This window comes from Myotis brandtii, unplaced genomic scaffold, assembly GCF_000412655.1.
Source record: "Myotis brandtii unplaced genomic scaffold, ASM41265v1 scaffold532, whole genome shotgun sequence".
NCBI classification, from domain to species: Eukaryota; Metazoa; Chordata; class Mammalia; order Chiroptera; family Vespertilionidae; genus Myotis; species Myotis brandtii.
The window spans coordinates 722,996-743,911 of record NW_005369955.1 but is presented as its reverse complement, the minus strand read 5'-3'; the positions used below and the strand labels follow the sequence as shown (position 1 = coordinate 743,911).

The following is a 20,916-nucleotide window of genomic DNA, read 5'->3' as shown; positions in this document are numbered from 1 at the left end:
TCACAGGGTGCTTTCTGTGTGCGGGCACCTTGCCAACCTGATCTCTCCCTGCCCATTCGAGTAAACCTACCCCTCTCCCAGATGCAGGCTGGGCTCAGAGATTGAGCCCATGAGGACACCCAGCACATCACTGTGAAGATTCCCTGCTGGTCCTGCTGCTGCAGAGAGAACTGCTCGTTCAGCGACATCAGAGATCTCACCCTGAGTGAGGCTGGACCAGGGGGCAGAGAGCAGGAAGGGGCGTGCAGGTGAGCCCAGCCGGAGCCAGCCGCCAGGGAAGCGTGAGCAGCCACGCCACGCAGGACACTAAGGAGAAAGCCTGATTCCTGGCACGGCCGCCTCCCCAGGCCCAGTCCCGGAGGTCTGGGCCGGAACTCCATCTTTCTTCTCAGGACAATGGTGCCCCCAGCCCTTACCAGACTTCTGCTGGGACCCCAGCCCCACTGTAGGGCAGTCTCCCTGCCTCAAGCCTATGGCCTACCGCTCTGTGAGTGTGAACTGTAAGGCACTGTCCCTACAGAATCCAAGGGGAATTGAGAATGATGTGCTGTTACAGGGAAAACCCAAAAGAAGGTATAGGGACAGCCCCAACCTGCTACCCTGCTTTCCAACCTCATCCTTCCTCTCCGTGTGCTGGCACTCAATCTCTAGGCTCCTCATCATTTCCCGCCAACTTCCCTGTTGCTTCAGTCCTCTGTGCCTTTTCACATGCTATTCCCTCTCTGTGGAAGGCTGTTCCATGCACTCCCACCTGAGCCAAGACTGGTTTTTTATTTCCTTAGTAGAGTCTCATTCCATAGACACAGTACCTGTCTTATCTGATCTGTTCTCCCAGGACTAAGTCCAGTGCCTAATACACAGCAGGTGTTCAATAAATATTTCATGGATGGATGAAGAAATAATCAGTAAACTCCATGGAGCCTGGCCACCACCACTACATAATGAACTTGTGGGGAGGGCGTTTGTGGTGGTGGTGCTACACCACGATGTGAATGCACTTAATGCCACTGGACTGCCCTGAAAAGTGATGAGGAGGGTGTGTTTTATGTTATGTATATTTTACCACAAAATTTAAAACTAAATTTTTAAAGGGCGGTGGGGGACATGGTCCACTTTTGGCTCAGCAGACCTGCCTGCTCCCTGCAGGAAGCAGAGCGCTGCAGGAAAGGAAGGCAGCTGGCGGCTGGTGGCCAGGCGCAGGCAGAGCTGTGACACCCCCACAGCCAGGACCCTCAGCAGACACAGCCTCCCACCTGCACACCAGCTCTCCATGGCTTTCACAGTCAAATCACCGCAGATTCTAATTCGGGCTGGACCCCTCAAGGAGAGGGACTGGCTCCCCGATGCCCAGACCCTGGCCCAGAGCCCAGCCAGCAGCCGTCAATAAACGGAAGAGGCCACCAGACACTGACAGGAAGCATGTCTGGTCTCCTCGGTGTTAATACAGCCATTTACCAAGAAGGACAATCACATCCAAGCCTGCCTCCTGGGTGCTGAGTGAACCAATGAATGAATGAATGAAGCAGCGAATGAATGGCCTCAGTAGAAACAGAGGGCGGCAGGCGCAGAACCAGGGGCTCAGAGAGGCCTGCTGCGTGTCTCCAATGCAAACCAGCACCTCGGCCACGTGGTGACGGGTGCAGCAAGAGGGGTGGCCGGGGGAGGTGCACTGGTGCTGGACGCCTGCACAGAGAGCTCGGCCACCACGAGCACTCACCCAGCGCTTCCTCTTCCAGGGCGTGTGCAGCCTCCCGCCCAGTGAGAGAACGACCTTTCCACGTACGACCCCTGGACCAGCTGAACAAGCTGAGGTGCTGTCCACACCCCTCCTCCCTGGAGCCAGCACTGCCTCCATTTGACACACCTCCCGGCCACGGTCACTGCCGCCCAGGCCTGTCTAGGTCTGGAGCCCACCCCCCACCACAGCACCACACAGACACGCGGGCGCTGGGCCCACCGAGCACGAGCTCTCGCTGTCGCTGCCTCTGCCCTCACAATGGCCCGGGGCACCCAACACACCTTCTAAGTGGGAGCTCCTTGTCTTCAAACAAAATGAAGCCCACGATCAGGTCCCGGGGATGTGGATGCAAATTAATGTCAACAGAAATGTCACAGCGAGAACAAGCATGAAGCACACAGCTGCGTCTCTGGGGACGGGAATGATACTGATAACTAACTGGGTGAAGGATGAATGTCACCTAGAACCGTGGTCAGCAAACTGCGGCTCGGGAGCCACATGCGGCTCTTTGGCCCCTTGAGGGTGGCTCTTCCTAAGCCTTAGGAGTACCCTAATTAAGGTAATAACAATGTACCTACCTATATAGTTTAAGTTTAAAAAATTTGGCTCTCAAAAGAAATTTCAATCGTTGTACTATTGATATTTGGCTCTGTTGACCAATCAGTTTGCCGACCACTGACCTAGAACGTTTCTAAAGAGGGTTTCTAGGCGAGGTGAAGTGGGTGAGAGGCTGGCCTGGGGGAGAGGAAACTCCATCCTTTTGCATCTGCCACCTGCCAGTGCTTGGAAGCGAGGCTCTGAGGGAACCTCCAAGGGAGAGCAGGCCTGGGCCCCGCTACCCCCCGCCCTCTCTAACAGCCCATGCTCCTTTGTGGACTCGCCCGGCCTGGGTGGCTGCAGACTCAGCTTGGACACCTGCAAACCTACGCCGATTTCATTCACTTTGAGAACCGGAAACAACGTGCAGGATGTCCCTGCGATGCCTGTCACACAGCAACTGTCCTTAACCACGTCCACGAACAATAATCACTAGCAGCCATGACTACTGAGGCATTTGCCCCACTTCCAGGAATGGCTGTTTAAGTCTAGCCGAGGCAAGACAGAATCTCCGCCGATGGACAGGCCTCAGACCCCTGCCACACACAGCCCCCTTCCCGCGCGGCTGGGAGGGAGGGTCTAAGTAAACGGTAGTGAAATCCCCGGCCCCACGATCTAAAACCCAAGTGTGTTCCAAGGTGACTATGCAGTGGGGATCATGGCTGCTCACCTACAGGAATAAATTTAAATTACACACTTTGAGCGCAGGCCTAGATTCTTGCAGATCTCAGCTTAAAAACCGCGAACAGCAATTTAACCAACAAGCCTGACCTACCTTCCTGATTGGGAACAGCTTCGTACTGGAGCATTGCAGAGTCTACCTGAGTCAGGTGATGGCGAAGCTTGGATACAAATCTGCAAAGTTGAGCTTAAAACATCTAGGGCAGGGCTGTTTGTTTTCAGAGAAGTTTGAGAAGTTGACTTGGGGAGGGAGAAAATGACACTCCCCCATCAAGCTTCCTCTGACGAAGGAACCTGTGCTTTCAGAAAACACGCTCCTTTGATGGCTGTGCCCCGCTAGAGTGTCCAAAGGAGCAGCCCGAGGCTGGGCCGGGCGGCAGAGCGAGGGCGCTGAGGTCAGGCGGCCAAGCCACTTCCACGCTGTGCGACTACAGACAAACCAGGGCTGTACATGAGCCTCGTAGCCCTGGCCTTTCAGGGCTGCTCTGAGAAAGACCGAGAATTTGCACGCAGCCCGGCGCCGAGACTACGCTGGTTCCCACGTGTGGAAGCTGCTGTCTGCTCGTTTTGCAAAAGGGAAGCGGAGCCCAGTCCTGCCTCCAGGGCTCACCTAGAGATTCTTTTCTTCTTTTTTAAGATTTTTTAAAAAATATATATTTATTAAAGGGCAGATAATATATATTTTTATTGATTTCAGAGAGGAAGGGAGACGGAGAGAGAGAAACATCAAAGAATCACTGATCGGCTGCCTGCCTCCTGCACGCCCCCCACTGGGGATCGAGCCTGCAACCCAGGCACGTGCCCTGACTGGGAATCAAACCGTGACCTCCTGGTTCACAGGTTGATGCTCAACCACTGAGCCATGCCGGCGGGGCTGGAGCCTCAGATCCTAACCCGTTTCAGCGCCTCGTTCTAATCGGGGCTGCAGATTGTAGACTGCTCAGGCTCAGCGCCTGCTATGGAGGCCTCTCCAGATGAAACGGTGATGTGGTTAACTTCCTCTCTTCTTGCCAGATATGTAATGACACTCCGGCCACAAGCCAACCCTTACGGATATTTCATTAATGAGTTTCGTGGTTCTTTATAAAATATCTATATCTCTTCAAGAGGACAGAACAGAAAATGAAAGAACACAGAACAAAGGGGAAGATAAAGACCTGTCCGGGGGAGGCAGCCCCGCATAAAGACAGGACAGAGCAGTGGTCAGCCCCCGAGGGCCTCTCCCTGGAGGGTACACAGCAGGGGGTGAGCTGGCCTGCGCCTGCTCATGCAGTGGAGGACGTTCAAGTAACAAGAGGACGGCAGGTCTCCTCGGGAGGCCTGTGCAGTGAGGTGAGGAGGAGGCCGCACCACGGGCCGGGCGGGCCGCTAGTCTCCAGACTCGGGAGCCACGCCTCCCTCCCTCCTCGGGCATTCACGGTGCCCAGCGTCTGACCTGACTCAGACAGGCTCTGTCACCTCCTGATGCTGCACAATTAGGAGCTGACAAAGCCGGGACTGAACCCAGGGCGCTGGGAGACAGGCTTGGGGAGGGCTGTGGGGACTCTGCTATCTTTGAAGCTTTTCTGTCCATTTAAAACGATTCCAAAATAAAAAGGAAGTTTTTAAAAGGAGGCCACAGCCCAGGGTCACGCGCTCTCTCACCTGAGGGGCAGGAGGAAGGTGTGAGCTGGGAGGTGGGGCTGCAGAGGCTGCAAAGGCCAAGCGTCCACACACTGAAGACGCTGAGAGCCTTCGGGCCAAGGGAACCCAGCCGGTCCTCCAGCCGCGGAGCACCCGCTGCTTCCCGAGCCGAAGGCCGGAGACTGGCGAGCATCCTACACTCTTCATGCAGCCTCAGCAGACTTATTTTTTGGAACTGTTTAAATTGACCCTATGGCGCTGCATGCTTCTCTGGATTAAGTTTCTGGGGGGCGGTTCCTGCCCCCCCATTTCCCAGGGAAGCACGGCCTCGCGTGCACAGCACTGCTTCTGAAGTCTCGGGGCTGCGGCCGATGGCTTTTGCTTAGCACCCGATGCCCATTTGGCAGATGCTGTCGCACACTCTTCCGGAAAACCTGTCGCCGAGTCTCCACTCCCTGTCCGATGCCTACTGTGGCTCGAGGCTCTTGGACTCCCCAGAACGGCTCCAATCGGAAACATCGTATCTCGTTGTCATTTGTAACTTCTGTCAGATGACAGGTCTTGATATTTAATGTGAAAACACAGTCATTCTTTAACTGAGTCATTTGGATGCTGGTGACATTTCTACACATCACACCTGACTCCCACTCAGGAGCTTGTCAAAGGGGAAGGAGGAGAAAGCAGACAGCAGCGGGGGTGGGGGCGTCCCTGGGCTCAGGGAGAGGCGACAGCCAGTGTGGCGAGGGCCTGCTACCACGAGGACACGGGCAACGCGGGGACAGATGCAGCAGTATACGCAGCCTCCGTGTCCACGGGAGGAACAGTGCGTACACATGGGGCTCCGGGGAACAAGGGAGGACCCACACTGGGGGCGAGACCTCAGACTCAGACAAGCCTGGGCCTGGCGCAACGACGCCATTTCTTAGCTGTGTCAACTGTCTGCTGTAAGCCTCGAAGTGTCTGCTGTAAGCCTCGGTTTCCCCATCCCAAATGGAGACACCGGTAGATGACAGGTTGTTGCCAAGACGGAAAGAGAGCACGGCGCCGGGCTGGTGTTTGGAAATGCGGGGCACTGGTCCATCACCGCTCTCGGGGCCAAAGCACCCCACTCTCGGAGTTTGTTATTACCGCCTCCGCAATGAGTTCCAGGGCTCAGTTAGAGTTCCACTCTTAAGCTAACTTCCAGGGAGATGAACATCGGCGCTCTAGCTGTGCAGCCTGGAGGGGTCGGCCGCAGTGCTATGTGTGTCTCCAGCTCGCTTCCTTCCAGGGCCTCAGCAACATCAAAGAGAAGACGGTGCTGGACTAAAACCAACTTCCGTGGTGCACAGAGCGGGCGCGTGAGTGGTCCGGGCAGTGTGCTGGTTTGGACTAATTAGTTATAATAGAATCTGGGAGTCAAGTGGGGGAAATTTTAATATTGTCTGGATATTAGAAGCAATAAAAATGTAGAGACATAAAACTGTACAGTACGGACAAAGCAAGTTATAAAACGGACTTGCGACCACACAGCGAGGCAGCAGGAGGCGTTCGTCAGCCAGGTGCCATCCTCAGCCTCAGCTCAGAACCTACTAGGAAACATGGCAGGTGGTAACCATGGCAGCTGGTGCTGGCATCCCAGGGGCCCTGACTTCTGTGCAGCAAGCCGTCTACCAGGCTGGTGTGCTGACGGCCTATCCAGAGCACAGCGGGCCCCACCCTGCTCCATCCTGCACTTCCCCAGTGCCTCTCACAGCCTGAGGTCGCTCCGGAACCGCCTGCTCCCAGGACTGGCCTGGATGGAGTGAACGAAATGCCACAGGGATTCGATGCACAGCAAATATCACAGAAGCAAAGTCCTAAAGGTGTCACAGAACCCCAAGGAACATTTTTTGGGCCTTGACCTTAATTCTGTTCCAGAATTCCCCCTGCAGTAGACTCCACTCCTTACTGCTCAATTCCTATTAAGTGTTGAAATTGTTGGGCAGATTAAAGGATTCCGTTGGAGCTTTGGTGCTTAAACTTTGCGGAGAGAACTTCCCCGTCTCTGTAACTATTACCGGGACAGATTAGAAATAATTTGGAACTGAATTGGATTTGCCATTTGGTAAGCTTTTCTTATCTGCCAGGGCTAATAGCAGACACTTTGCTCCTTATAATAGCCCAGGAGGAAGACGTATTATCTGCATTTTACAGATTAAAACTGAGGGTCAGATAGGCGAGAAAGCTTGCTCGCTGCTCTATAAATACGGCCAGAATCGATACAGGATGTTTTGTATCCCATAAGTCTGGAAACTTAGAAATAGCGCCAGCTTTGGACTCAGACGTATCTGGGCCTGAGTGTTAACTTCTACTGGGTAACGGCTTGACCTTGGGCGCGTTATTTAATCTTCCTGAGCGGCGGGTAATTTCCACCTGAATAACGGGACGCTGCCGTCATGAGCGCAGCAACTGGACACACTGTTGAAAGCACTAATCTCGCTGGTGTGGACCCCAAACCCCTCCAGCCTCGGCACGCTCCACCCTCGCCGTCCTGTGCGCAAGCAGTCAGTGAGCAAATGCATTGTCCCCTCCCAGCCGATGGGAGCCTTCATTCTGCCACCGGACGGGGCTCACGGAAAGTTTTCATTTGTAACACAGCATAACAAAATGGGCCATTTGTTGTAACACAGTTTTTTTAACTACATTTGCTCTTAAGGTTTCTTAGCAGAGCCTTCCAGTCGGCCCGTTTATAAATGCAATTGTTGAAATGAAACATACATGAACATACATGAACATCCCAGGGCTCCAGTGTAAAGGCTGAAGTGACAGGAGTATTCAACAGACCGAAGCCATCACCTGAGGGCTGTCACCGCCAGGCCTGACCGAATGAGAACACACCGCTTTGCCTCCCTGATGCGGAGACTCTTCGGATTAAAGAGAGTCCGTGGACAGGGAGTGTGTCGCTGAGCTGTGGGGAGCATCTGATCTGGGAAGATCTACTTCAGACTGAGCAGGGACCAGCCCGTGGCCTTGAGGGCATTCCTGGGAACTCAGGGATAAAGCACAGAATGACAGCAGAGGTGGGAGTGGGGGGCGGGTGGAGATGCGGGAAGGAGCGCTGGCTCTGCTCACGCCACCTGGAAGGCCTGGCAGGCAAGACAGCCTCGAGCATGGCCCTGAGACTGGGGACATGCTGGGAGTTGGAGGAACAGAGGGAGGACCTTGGTCGGTCGCAGGGACTGCAGCCCAGCTGAAGGGCAGGGGACAGGGCGTGGCCCAGGGGCAGTCACTCTGCACCTCTCCGGACAGTGGGAGTGTAGGTGGTGGGCTGAGGAGGATCCCTTCCAGTTCTCAGTCGGTGAGTTTTATTGGAAACAAACAAGGCGCGTGGTCGGATGCCTTTTCTGCAGCCATGATGGAGACGCTGGTAGTTTTCCTTTCTGGTATGTTGGTACTGAGAACTGCATGTGTTGTGTTGCTAATGTTAAAACCAGTCTTGCAGTCCCCAGGTCACCCCACTTGGTCCACATTCTACATGTTGCTGAACGGGACATGCCCGGATTCTATGCCCAGGTCCTTGTGGCTCCACACCCTCTCCATCGGCTTTGGTACCAGGGCAACGCTGACCCCACAGAACACTTAGGAGTATTCACTCTCTTTCAAGTTTCCTGAAAGAAGAGTTTACATAAAACCCATGTTATTCCTCTCTTAAATGCTTCATAAAATGCATGACTGAAACCATCGGGCTGGGAATGTTCTCTATGGGGAGGTTTTAACAAGAGTCCCATTTCCTTAACGGCTACAAGGCTATTCCGACTGTGTTTCTGTGAGCAAGCCCACCAGCCTTGTGCAGGCCGCTGCACGTCACAGCGGGGACGCAAGGCCCGGAGGCCGTGCTGCGGGGCCTGGCTGAGAGGAAGGTCATTTCTAACCTGCGTCCACATCACACAATCTGTTCAGTCCTCAGACTCGCCACACAGCGCGCAGAACGACTCCTCAGGACCATGGACAGACAGCGGGTGCCCGCTGGACAGGGACGACGTCTTCCTGGAACCTGAGGACACACTCCCTTCTCACTTCCCGAGGGCCTCCCTCGAAGCTGCTTCCACTGACTCACTTGTTTCCATGACTACGCCATTCCTGGGTGATAGCTTTACAGGTTGAGCACATTTCCAATTAAATCATCTTTCCTGCTTTGGGGAGATGTGTGAGGTAACAAGCTGGGCAGTGCCAGGAGGCCGGGCGATAGGGGCCCCCGCAGCAGCACCCCAAGCCTGGCACACAGCGCCACGCGCCCCTCAGGAGTCCCACAGAACCGCAGCAGACGTGCCCTGACACCGGGGGGCCCTGCATCGTTTCAGTTTCGAGCTCCCCATCACCTTCCCCAGCAACAGGCCACTGACTAACGCAGTTGCTCCCACACACCCCTCCCCACTGCCTTTGGGGGCACGGGGTCTGTCACCTGGGACATCCTGCTCCGAGTCTGGATATGGGTCCCATCCTACTCAGGGTCCAGGTTAGAAGGGACCCGGATTCTACCCTGGATCCGTCACCGCTAACTAACTCCATGAACCAGGGTGAGGCCCAGACCTTCCCTAAATCCCAGTGTCCCCCCTTCCCTGACGAGATATTTCAAACGCTGAGAACACCTCTGAGCAGACAGCACCGGGCATGGCCGGGCCTGCAGAGCACAGTCCACCACGGCCAGCTCCTTTCCTCCGGGGCCTGGGCAAGAAGCCAACACTTAGAAGGCTCAGTGGGCCTGGTGGACAGACAGGAACGACTGGAAGGGACGGAGAGAACCTATAAACCGCCACGGTTGGTGGGGCCAAACCGAGGACTGGAAAGCAGAATCAAGAGGCTTGCCCTGGCCAGTGTGCTCAGTGGTTAGAGTGTCAGCCTGCCCACCACAGGGTCTCAGGGTCAATTCCAGGTCAAGGGAATGTACCTGGGTTGCAAGTTCGATCCACAGCCCCGGTCAGGGTGCGTGCAGGAGACAACCAATCCATGTGTCTCTCTCACACAATGCTTCTCTCCCTCCCTCCCTTCCACTCTCTCTGAAAATCATGGAAAAAATATCCTTGGGAGAGGATTAGCAGAGGGGGGGGGGGGGCTTTGGGCTCAATGCACAAAACTCAGGAGGGCGGTGGAGGGAGGGCATGTCACAGTGCGATGGGCAGGGACCGGAGGGACTGAGCGTGTCGCATCTCCCGGAGCCAGCGCCCTCACTGGAGGAGAAGACCACCCTCAGAGTCATCGTGAGAATTAGAAGAACAATTTCCGTACAAGTGCCAGACAACAAGGATGCACTCAGTAAACAGTAATGGTATTTAAATAATTATATTTAAATACACGTGCAAGCAAGCACCACATTTATAATCATTATAAAACACGCAACTCCAACTGAAGAAAAATTCATGCACCATCACCCAACCAGCAGGAAGGGCGAGGCCCAGGATTTTTAAATCTGACTCTGCGACCCGAAACCTGTGCTCCAGTTCAGACTCAGGAGCTCTGTGGACATGACCCCCTCAGCTTGTCCGGAGGCCCCCACGCACCCCAACCTCGCACTGCACCCACCTGCTACCGCACATGCCTCTGGCTGCCTGAGTGTCTGGAAACCAATGAGGGGAAGGAGGTGCCAAAGAAATAAGAAAAGTTTATGGAATCCACATCTGAACTGGGAATAATAATGCAATAAATGCATTTTTCAAATGAAGAAAGAGGCAGGAAACAGCCTACTCCACTCAGGGCCCGCCTTGGTTGAACCCCGGCATTCCCAGATTTCATGGAAGCAAGTCAGCAACACCACGGTTGGAGCATGCTGGCCCAGGGAGCCTGCTTCCCACGCCGGCGAGAGGAGCACCCGAGAAACCACATTCCACAAACACGTTCCACAAACACACCACTGCTGCCACACCCACGCCGCCTTCCCTTTTGGAGAAACACCCAGAACCTTGCCTCCGGAAAGGCTGGGCAGGAGCCGAGCGCCAACCCTGTCGCCAGCAGCATGTGTGTGGGGCCAACTCACCTTCGTGTGGCTCGGGTCCCCAGGCTTGCTGCCCTCGGGCGGGTTCGCGGCCTTGCTCTCCACACGTGGCCTCACTACTTGGCGGAAGGGGCTGCACAGGGGGAAGCCGCTCACGCTGATCCCATCTGAAAGGTGAGGATGGAGTGAAGTGAGAGGGCAGCTGGATGGAGGGAGGAGCTCTCGCTCAGACATAAACAGTAAGAGGGGAGAACCAGCCGCTGCCGGCCCAGCCTGCGCTCCCTGCACTCTGGTGACGCCCCGGAACGAGCACCCACACCCGTAGCAGGAAAAGCTGCGTGGAGACACACAGCCCAGCACCAAGCTCCCCAGAGGGGCCTGCAGGTTCCAGAAGAGACCTGGACCCAGGGGCCGAGGATGTGAGCAGGGCCTCTGCCGTAGTCGCAGGGCCAGGTGGGGAAAACCCTGGCGTTGAGTGTCCCCCAAGGAGGCAGGACACTGACGCTGAGTCCCGGAATGTCTGGGTGGGACCCCAAAGGATGACACACTAAGTGAAGGGCAGACTGGAAATAGCGCAGCCTCACAGGGACCACGGCCAGGCTCTGAGTCCTGTTGTTCCTGCTCCTGGATCCAGGCACTTCCACCAAAACTCTTCCCCTGGTCCCCCCTCCTCCCAGTGTCGTTGTCTCTGTCACAGGCATCCTCTTCCATAATACTCCCTGCACCGTGTGACCCCGGGACCCGCTCCCTGCCTGCAGTCCAGACCCAGGAGCACAAGCTGCTGCCAGGGACGTGGGTGGAGATCAGACCCTGGAGGCCTGACTCCCAGCCTCTCCACCATCCGGCTGAATGGCCTCGGCCAAGTCCCTTTCCGTCTTTGAGCCTGCAGTGCCTCATCCCTAAAGCAGGAGCAGCTATAACACACGGACCGTGGGATTGTCTGGAAGCATGAATGAGTCACTGCATATAAAGTACGTATCTCAGCACCCGGCACCGGCAAGCATCCAACAGAAACCGCTACAATTACTACAGCAATGTGTGTGTGTCCCCGACTCCTTACTGACTACAAACTCCATGAAGGCAGAATCCTCGTCACTCCCACTTCCGGACCTCCCACAGCAGCTGGCACGGGCTCACGCAGATCACGAGCCCTCAGTAAATGGTAAGTAAATGAACTAATAAGACAAAACCCATAACTAACCTAGTCTCTCAAGTTCGACTTGACCGCATCACTTCCTTAGCACACAGGGAAGGCTGGGAGAGGCTGGCTGGGAGACCAAGTTCAGTTCCCAGAGAGCGAGAGAGACATCTAGCCTCTGAAGGTACAATCCACTGCCTTACTGAGGGTCAGGCCTCTGTACCTGCTGCTCCCTGAGGTTAAATGGGGTCATGAGGATGGAGCCTAAGCCCACACGGCTGGTGCCCTTACAACAGACACCAGAGTGCTCTCTCTGCCACGTGAGGACTTGGTGGGGTCAGGTAGGCATCTGCAGGCCAGGAGAAGGCCCCTCACCAGAACCCAGCCATGCCAGCCCCTGCTCTCAGACGCCCACCCTTCAGAGCTGTGAGAAATAAATTTCTGTTGTACAGCCACACTGTCGGTGGTCTTTTGTTATGGCAGAGCTAACTAATACACCCACAATGCCGCCACATGAATGTCTGAATGCACGCTTCATAATTTGACATAATTAATACATGGGATCTTATCTGTAATCAGAGATTCCCAAATATAAAGTCCCATGTTCTCTAGACTCTGAGGCCTCAGAGAAATCACCAGACTCTGAGGAGAGCTTGATCATCCCCTAATTAGATCACAGCAGGTGAACTTGAAAAATGCAGTTTCCTCACTCCACCAACTCAGGGTGCCCTCCTGGCCCCTGAGCACAGCACAATGAAGGGTGTGAACGAGGAACTTTAACTGAGAAGCCCTTTGCTGCTCTCAGATAAACGGGGACTCACTCGGGTAATGAGGCGCCCAGGAGTCTCAAGCAGCTTGAGTTAGTGAGTGACAAGCACGGGCGGCGGCGCAGCTCCGGGGCCGCGGAGCGCTAATGGGAGCGGGAAGCTCACCGTCGCTGAGGTCTTGGAGGAGGTTCTCCTGGCACGAGAAGTCCAGCTTCACCTGGATGTTGACAGTGAGCGTGGCCACCTGGCCGGGCTGCAGGGGAAACTGGGCCAGGGCTTCTTCCAGCTTCCAGCTCAGGAAGTCGCCGTACAGCTTTTCTGCAACAACAACAACAGTGTGATGGTGATAACGTGACTGAGGCAACAGGAGGCTCGCTGATCCTCCGGGAAGTTCTGATGCATTCTCAGAAAGCCAAGAAAAACGCAAACCATTTCAAATGTTATAGGTCAAAGTACCAAGAAAGTGCCAGTCCTGGGTGTTGGGAGGCCATCACCTGGGTGTGTGAGTGAGGCACGAAGAGGAGTGAGGCGCCCAGCTTGAAGCCAAGTCACCTTTGCAACCACTGAGCGGCTTCCTGTGGTTTTCCACAAGGAGTGTGCATGGCACACGCTCATAAATGCACACACGTGCTAACGCTCACTGTCGGAGTCCACCCTCCAGTGCACGCATGGAGGTGCCCTGTGCCTCGGGCCTGCTGAGGTCAGAGGGATGCATGGGCTCCGGGCGCTGGACCCACTCAGGAAACCCTGGCTGCAGGTGACAGGTGGGTCCCAGGCAGAACTCTTCTGAACCTGCAAACGCCCCTGCATTCATTCGCTCAAGAATGCTTCCTGCGGGTCTAGGACAGAAAGGCGGGTACAGGGTGCGTCCTCTGCTCCATTAGCCTCCTGCGTGCGCTCTTCACACATGACTAGAACGCCACTTTCACGAGGGCATCAGACAGAGGGAGAAGCTTTCAGACGCTCTGCACACGGCACAGAACAGCGTGTCTTCTGGGAACAGAGAGATAAACTGCTCAGGGCAAACCTGCCGGGAGCACCCACCTTTGGAGGTGAGGACTTTGGAGGTGACTTCCAGCTTCTCCAAGGGCTCCACTCCGATGTTCTCCAACTTGATGACAAGCTGCTGGGTCTCTCCATTGAAAAGCTGGACGGACACATGCGTGGATATTTCGTCACCAGAGGCAGGTTGCAAGGAGTGCGCAGATCTAGGATAATGGTAGTAACAATAATGCATCATAAAAAGAAAGAAGAAAAGAAAACCAATGCATTTTAGAAGTATTCATATCGCCGCACGTAGAATTTCAGAACTAGGGACAGGGAATCTGGGCTTTAAACAGGGAATGCAGTGCCCTGCCACCAGGAACAGGAGGGTGAATTGGCCACAGAGGACCGGACAGACCGGAGTGTGTTTATACGCGCCACAGAGAGCTTCACCCACTCTCTGGTCCAAAGCACAGAAAAGAGTGTGTAGGCAGTGCCGGTCTCACACCTGCGCTGTGCCGGGAGAAGCCGACGCTTAAGCAAGTTGGGCTCACAGACCAGTCATGCCCGGCCCAGGGCCTCTGGTTCCAGCCCGGATAGAGAATTGCTTTTGATGTCAATAGCAGAACTCTTTGCCTAACCCAAGAGCATGAAAACTTTCTTCTAAAAGTTTTACACCTTTAGCTCTTACAATGAGTGCCAGGATCCCTTCTGAGTTCACTCACGCGATGCTCCTCCTGCCTCTGGTCTCAGGCTGCTCCCTTAGCGAGAAAACCCTCCTGTCCGCCCACTCACCTGCTAACTCCTCCTCCCTCACCTCTCCCATCACAGGCATGTACGCCACCTCCTGGAAGGACTCCCGCAGCCCCTGTGACCCCCAGCCCTGAAAGCGTCCTGAGGACAGCGCCCTGGGACTGCTGCTCCCTGTCCACCTCCCCACGGCACTGGAACTGCCTGGGCAAGGACAGGACTGGTGTCAGGCCTGCATCCAGCGTCCAGCACAGTGCCCACAACATGTGTGAGGGAGCTTTCAGGACATTTCAGAAAATACCAAGACACATCTTACAAAAACAGCCAAAAGAGTCAGCATGCTCCGTAAGAGCAAAAATGGAGACAATCCCAGGTTCCAAGAGCAAGGACATGAATGGTGATGGGATTCTGAGATACTTTTTACGATGAGCTTTCTGACGTCATTGAAGTAAATGTCTTTAGCTTATGTTATATGCTTATGCAAAAAGTAATCTATCCCACTACCTATACTGTAATTAATAGGTACAGGGGTTGACAAAAGTGGGTTTGCAGTATGAGTACACAAAATGCCAAGTTTATTCTTATGTTACTATTAATTACTATATTGTTTATTTGTATTATGTCTTTTTGTTGTTGTTCATCTCACCCAAGGATATTTTTCCATTGATTTCAGAGAGAGTGGAAGAGAGAAGGACAGACAGAGAGGAACATCGATGTGAGAGAAACACATAGACTGGTTGTCTCCTGCACACGTTCCGACCAGGGCCAGGGAGGAGCCTGCAACCGAGGTACGTGGCCTTGACTGGAATCGAACACGGGACCCTTTGGTCCACAGGCCAATGCTCTATCCACTGAGCCAAACTGGCTAGGGCTTACGAGCATTATTACTGGTGTGATCTTGCATCCTGACTTACAGATTTATCTTTTCGGTAGTTTAACCTGCGTGTGCCCACCCCTCACTGTATTCACAAAAGCTGTGACTACAGAGGCTAAGTGCACACTGTGTCTGCTCTGGGTAAGAACCCTTCCGCTTCCCCACTCGCTGTCACAGAGCCCATCGCTCCCTCTGTCCCGACACAGCCCTTGCCCACACTCTAGTCGCAAAGTTGGAGCCTGCCTCTGGCTCCCGGTGCCCGAGAGGCGCACACGGAGCGACGCACACTGAGCCATCTGCCTCAGTGCCACGTGTGGTCCGGAGGTCGGCACCTGCTCTGTGGCATCTACCTGGGCAGAGACGTGCTGATCTGCAGTCTGGGCAAAGCAGGAATGACTTCGACTGTGGAGCCGTTGTTCTTTATTCCTGGGAGGTTGTCAAGCAAACAGTCGCTGAAGACGCCAAAGACGGTGGTGTGGTAACCTAGGAGACAAGAGGAGGGGCTTCCACCCGGCCAGCTTCCAATCTCAGGCCTGAGGGCCGAGCTGAGGTTCAGGCCCGTCACCTGCCAGTCCCACCCACAGGCCCCGCGGCTTCCCCCTGGAGGCGGAGCTAATCGCAGCACCCACATGCCCACCTTACCAGGCTGCCTGAGCCCCAGTGAACATGTGCCTGTGAGGTCTCTGTAAACTGGGATCTCTGCACAACTTAATTCCATCTTGTCCCTTTCCTGAAGTGCTTTCCAAGTGTGGCTGTCTATAACCTGAGAGTGAGAGCCAGCACTCCTTTCCAGGACATCACTCGACTTAAGTCTTTGAAAAATGATTCAAAGTCTAAGCTCCAGAGCCGATTATTGTCATCATCACCGCCACGTGAGACAGCAAGCCTGCTGCTTGTGGACAGGAACGACAACGTAAGATTAGCAAAATTTCCACGACAAAAAAAACTCCCTCAGTTACATAAGCACTTGAAATTGTTCAAGCTTTAAAATGGCTTTTGAGCCCGGCCGGCGTGGCTCAGTGGTTGAGCATCGACCTATGAACCAGGAGGTCACAGTTCAATTCCCAGTCAGGGCACATGTCCGGGTTGTGGACTCAATCCCCAGTAGGGGGTGGAAGGCGGCCAATCAATGATTCTCTCTCATCATTTATGCCTCTATCTCTCCCTCTCTGAAATCAATAAAATTTTATTTAAAAATAAAAAATGAAATAAATAAAATGGCTTTGAAATTTTGAGGTTCCCTACGTAACAAAATGAAGCAATGCCCGGTGGTTGGGACTAGGATGCTGCTGACGGGTGACAGGCCTCCGTGAGTCAGGGCAACAGAGCGGCTGGCCGTCCTACCGACCTGGATCAGAGAGAAACCCCCCTTACCGTTCACGGAAATCGTCCCCGTCGTCTGGGGGACCCCGACAAGCGTCACTGGGTAAAGACCAGACTCGGCCGGGAGGGAAAGTGCCGCAGGAAGAGACTCGAACTCCACTCCGCTCGTGAGGAGCCCCTGGAACAAGGGGTGGGCGACATGAATAAGCGCAGCCCAGACCCACAACCCCACGCTCAGCTCCAGAGCAGCCGGGGTGCGGCCACTCACGGGCTCTCACAGCACGCCAGAGGCCGTGGAGGCGGGCGAAAGCGTGTTCACACGAGACAGCGGGAATGGAAGCAGCCTGTGTGCCTGAACACATCCCTCCTGATATCAGCCCAACGCTATTTTCTATCTTCATTTGGTTTTGTTTTACCAAATGGGAATGTAAACACAAAAGAAAAAACATGAAACGTGGAAATATATCGCCCAGCATCTATGAATCATCAGCTCATTTCCGAATTGACAGTGAACGAGACCGAGTCCCTGGCCTCAAGGAGCTGCCCCACGACTGGAAACGAGGCAGGATGTCAGCTCTGGACGGCCCAACATTGTAACAGACATGCCCCAGGGCAAGAAGGCAAGAAAAGGAAATGAAAGGCACACAGACAGTTATACACACACACACACACACACACACACACACACTGTGGCCACAGAAAACCCTACGGAATCTAAGTGGAAAAACTAATAAGTGCATTTAGCAGAGTGACCAAGGCGTTGTTTTTAAAAAGGGAAGGTACTGCTGCAATAACCTAGCAAGAACGTGTTGATGCTGTGAGCCCGAGTTCTCACGCTGGAAGAGGGACGCAGGTGTGGAATGGAGGAAGGCGAGAGAGGACTTATGGAGACGGATTAGAACTGGAGGTACCCCTGTAAAGTCGGGATTTATGAAATTTGTGTTTGTGCTGTGCATATGGGCATGAGTCTATGTACACATATGCAGGGGCATGCATGTAGGCACATATGGACATACATGCAAGTAGGTATATGTGGACATTCATGTCTGTGTGTGCATGCATGTAGGCACATATGGGCATACATGGCTGTGTGTACATGCTTATAGGTGCATGTGGGCGTGCGTGTCTGTGTGTACATGTGTGTCGATACATATGGACATGCATGTCCACATGGGTACATATGGAAGTTCGTGTCTAATGTACATGCATGCACAATTGTCCTAACTCTGTCTACAGAAAGCACTCAAGAGACACTCTAGTGGCAGTGAGCACCCCTGAGCCCAGGTTTTGAGCAGAAGTGAGAAATGATCCAACTATGTAAAGAACAGATGTCACGGGCAGGAGTAGAAACAGAAACCAATTAGATGGCTATTGCCTCTAGGTGAAATATAGCCGCATTTTGTTTCTTTTTAAAATAGCTAACGCAAATATGGCCAGCTGTTAACATTTTCTAAATGTGGATGGTGGATATGTGAATGTTTATTATTCCCTGTAACATGTCATATGTTTGAGATATTTCATGACTTAATTTTTTAAAACCTGACCATGACTGGGGGGCTACCTCCTAGTGTCATTTTTATTTTTAAGAGAGAGAGTAGAATGTAGGGAGACAGAGAGAAATGCGGATTGGAGAGAGACACATTGATTGGTTACCTTCCACACACGCCCTGACCTGGGCCAGGGACTAAACCTGCGACCTAGCTACGTGCCCCTGACAGGGAGACCCTGAAACCCTGTGGTGCACCAGCCGACACTCTAACTGCTGAGCCACACCAGCCAAGGCTCCTAGTGGTCATTTTTATTTTAGTCTTTGTTCTTCCCAATTTTTTATGAAAAGCTTTTTTAAAGATAAAAACAGTACAAGAAAAAGCAGGAGGCAGATGATACTTTGATCACTTTGGGGAGGATTCTCTAAACAACTATCATTCCCTGTTTGGCCAAGAGACAGTCCCTGGAGAGGCCTGGTCACAAGCCGAGCAGGAGGCCAGCACGTTCCTGTACCACAGGGGGCAGCACCCTCCAAGGCCCGCCTCTGAACAGCCTCAGCACTGTCAGCTCAATATGCAGCGGACACTCTAAGAACTCACACAGATTTCAGAAAACTATGCCGCGTGCTGAAGGCCTAAGCATCACCGTAAATAACGTCCCGCCCACCTGGGAACTCTGACTCACCTGGTGCTCTCAGCCGAGCCGTCGTCATCCCTGCCTGACTGCACAGGGGTCCTGCGGCCCCTCATCCACCCCCACACCACAGCACTGACCACATCACCGCAGGGATCGGGCCCCGGTGCCCCGCCCGAGGCCTGGCCATGGCATGGCACTCAGCCAGACACCTGCACGAAGCACCTGCCCTGGCCCCTGAATGTGAGTCGGAAAACTCCGAGTGTCTCCACCCTCCGTTGCAGGCCTCCCTGTGAACATGCACACAGGGGACTTGCACAGTGGGCTCTGCCCTGGGATCACTGGGATCAGCCCAGACAGCCAGGATAAAGCCCCTCCCACAACCGAGTCAGGTGAGCACTTCCGACAGACACCGCTCCCTGGTGAGCTTGAACGCCCTGTGCACAGGACCAGCACCCGGGTCTCGAGGCTGAGAAAAAGCCCAGGAGAGTGATGAGAACGTCACCCTCTCCCTCAGCCTTGGTCACCTCATCATCATGCAGCAGCAACGTGACCTGTGATCGTCGCACACAAACCTCAAGGAGATGATTTCAAATCTGATTTCTAAGCAACTAGACACGATGTGAGTCCCAATCAGAGGGGTCTCTGTCCACTGATTCAAACACCGACCGAGTACCAGGCACTAGAGACTCGGGAAAGATAAGGTGTGATCTCCACTTACAAGCTGACCAGCCCTGACAAAGCAAATACAAAACCTGACACAGCTTAGGATGTGAGCCTCAAGTATTAGGTAAAAAACACATCTTCATAGCAAGGTGGTAGTCAGCCCCAAAGGGTCGAATGAGTGGTGATACATACCATGTTCTCAACTCGGAGTTCAAAGGGCATGGGGTTGTACACCATCAGCTGGACTTCGCACACGTCTCCCTGCACCCACTGGAAATCTAGAAACACACACACAGGGTCCATGTGTTAGCTGGTACTCTGTGTATTTCACATGGTTTCCTCTGGCAAGTCCTTTCTCCGGCGAAGCAGCGGGCATAAATATCGTCATGAGGTAGCCAAGGCAAAGCTGGTTTCCCCACAGGCTTTCTCGGAACCAGAGCAGGTCCTACCGCCACTTGGGTGCCACATGACAGGTATTTCTCGCCATCAGCAGAGACTGATTCTCGCCATCAAGCCAAATGCAGCCTCACAAAACCGAATCAGTCCCGACAGCACCAAGCTGGGCACGGAGCCGCCAGCTGCACAGCTCCCTGGGCCCCGAGGCCAGTTAAGTGACATATTAGCTTGCTCCCCTGTCTCTCCCCTCCGTAACACAGTGGCTTCTCCTCCCTGACCACTCCCAGGGCGGCTGCAGGTCACCACCTATGGGAGGCAGAGTTCTGAGATGACGCACAGCCTGGGGCAGGTGCCCTGGGAGAGCCTCTCCCGAGTGCAAATATGAGGAGGAGGTTCTGCCCTGTAACAAAGGTAAAGGGATTCTGCAGACTGACTAAGGTCTCCAATCAGTCGCCTTGGGGTTAATCAAAAGGGAGAGTACCCTGGGTGGGCCTGGTCTAATCAGGTGAATCCTGAAAGAATAGATTCAAAGCCAGAGAAGGCCTACGGAGGCCATGGGGCAAAGCCCCAAGAGCGGCCTGGAGGAGCTGAGAGCGGCCTGGCTGACAGCTGGCAAGAGAAGGGGGATGTCAATTACACAACTCCCCCAATCATACAAGAAGACTCATTCATGGAGACTGGAATTGTGGCATAAAGGTACGTGATTCTTCAAACCTCTAAGCAGGTCCTAGCTGATGAGTATGTTACCAAAGAGAAAGAAGCCACAGAATGTAAATTACATTTTCCTACCCATGGGTGTTCAGCCAATAATATGCATTCTGGCTGCAGCTTCTGTTACATCTCAGAAAAAATCTTGCCTCACCCACTGAATGCATCCTCCGTCCAGGTGAGCAGGTGCTTCTCGCTGTGATGGCGAGCCAGGTGCTAAAGGAGATGCCCTGGCTGTGACCACTGACCTGGCTGGGGCCTGAGCTCAGCCACGTCCGAGCTCCACCCAGGCAGGCGATTTAGACTCGCCGTCTTGTTTTCTGTCCGTAAACTGGGACCAGGACGCCTGCAGCGCCTGCAGTTATGAGGATCACTGCAGCGCAGAGGATTATTTTCATAAAATGAAACCTCAACAGTTTCTTAAGCCGGGAGGGGAAAAAATAGAGGCAGGGCCGGCCCCGGGGCTGACCCTGCAGCCGCACAGCCCCAGGCGCCAAGGGCCCGCCTCTGTCCTTATCCCCACCCAACCCTGAATGGAGTCAGCCTTTCATCCCAGTGGCTCGGAAGCCACACCAGGCCTTGGAAATCACTCCACTTATT

At 54.0% G+C, this 20,916-nt stretch overlaps 1 protein-coding gene across 5 annotated transcripts in view; it reads right to left on the bottom strand.

Annotated features, from left to right (window-relative positions):
• Nucleotides 1-20,916, bottom strand: part of TRAPPC9 (trafficking protein particle complex 9) — a 156,166-nt gene that overhangs the window by 95,872 nt on the left and 39,378 nt on the right. For all 5 annotated transcript variants that reach the window (XM_014549021.1, XM_014549024.1, XM_014549023.1 and 2 more), the window contains 6 exons: nt 19,405-19,490; nt 16,477-16,603; nt 15,453-15,585; nt 13,539-13,702; nt 12,660-12,812; nt 10,632-10,756 (listed from right to left, as the gene is read on the bottom strand). In XM_014549021.1, coding sequence (XP_014404507.1) covers nt 10,632-10,756; nt 12,660-12,812; nt 13,539-13,702; nt 15,453-15,585; nt 16,477-16,603; nt 19,405-19,490 — 788 coding nt within the window. The remainder of the gene's footprint in view (nt 1-10,631; nt 10,757-12,659; nt 12,813-13,538; nt 13,703-15,452; nt 15,586-16,476; nt 16,604-19,404; nt 19,491-20,916) is intronic.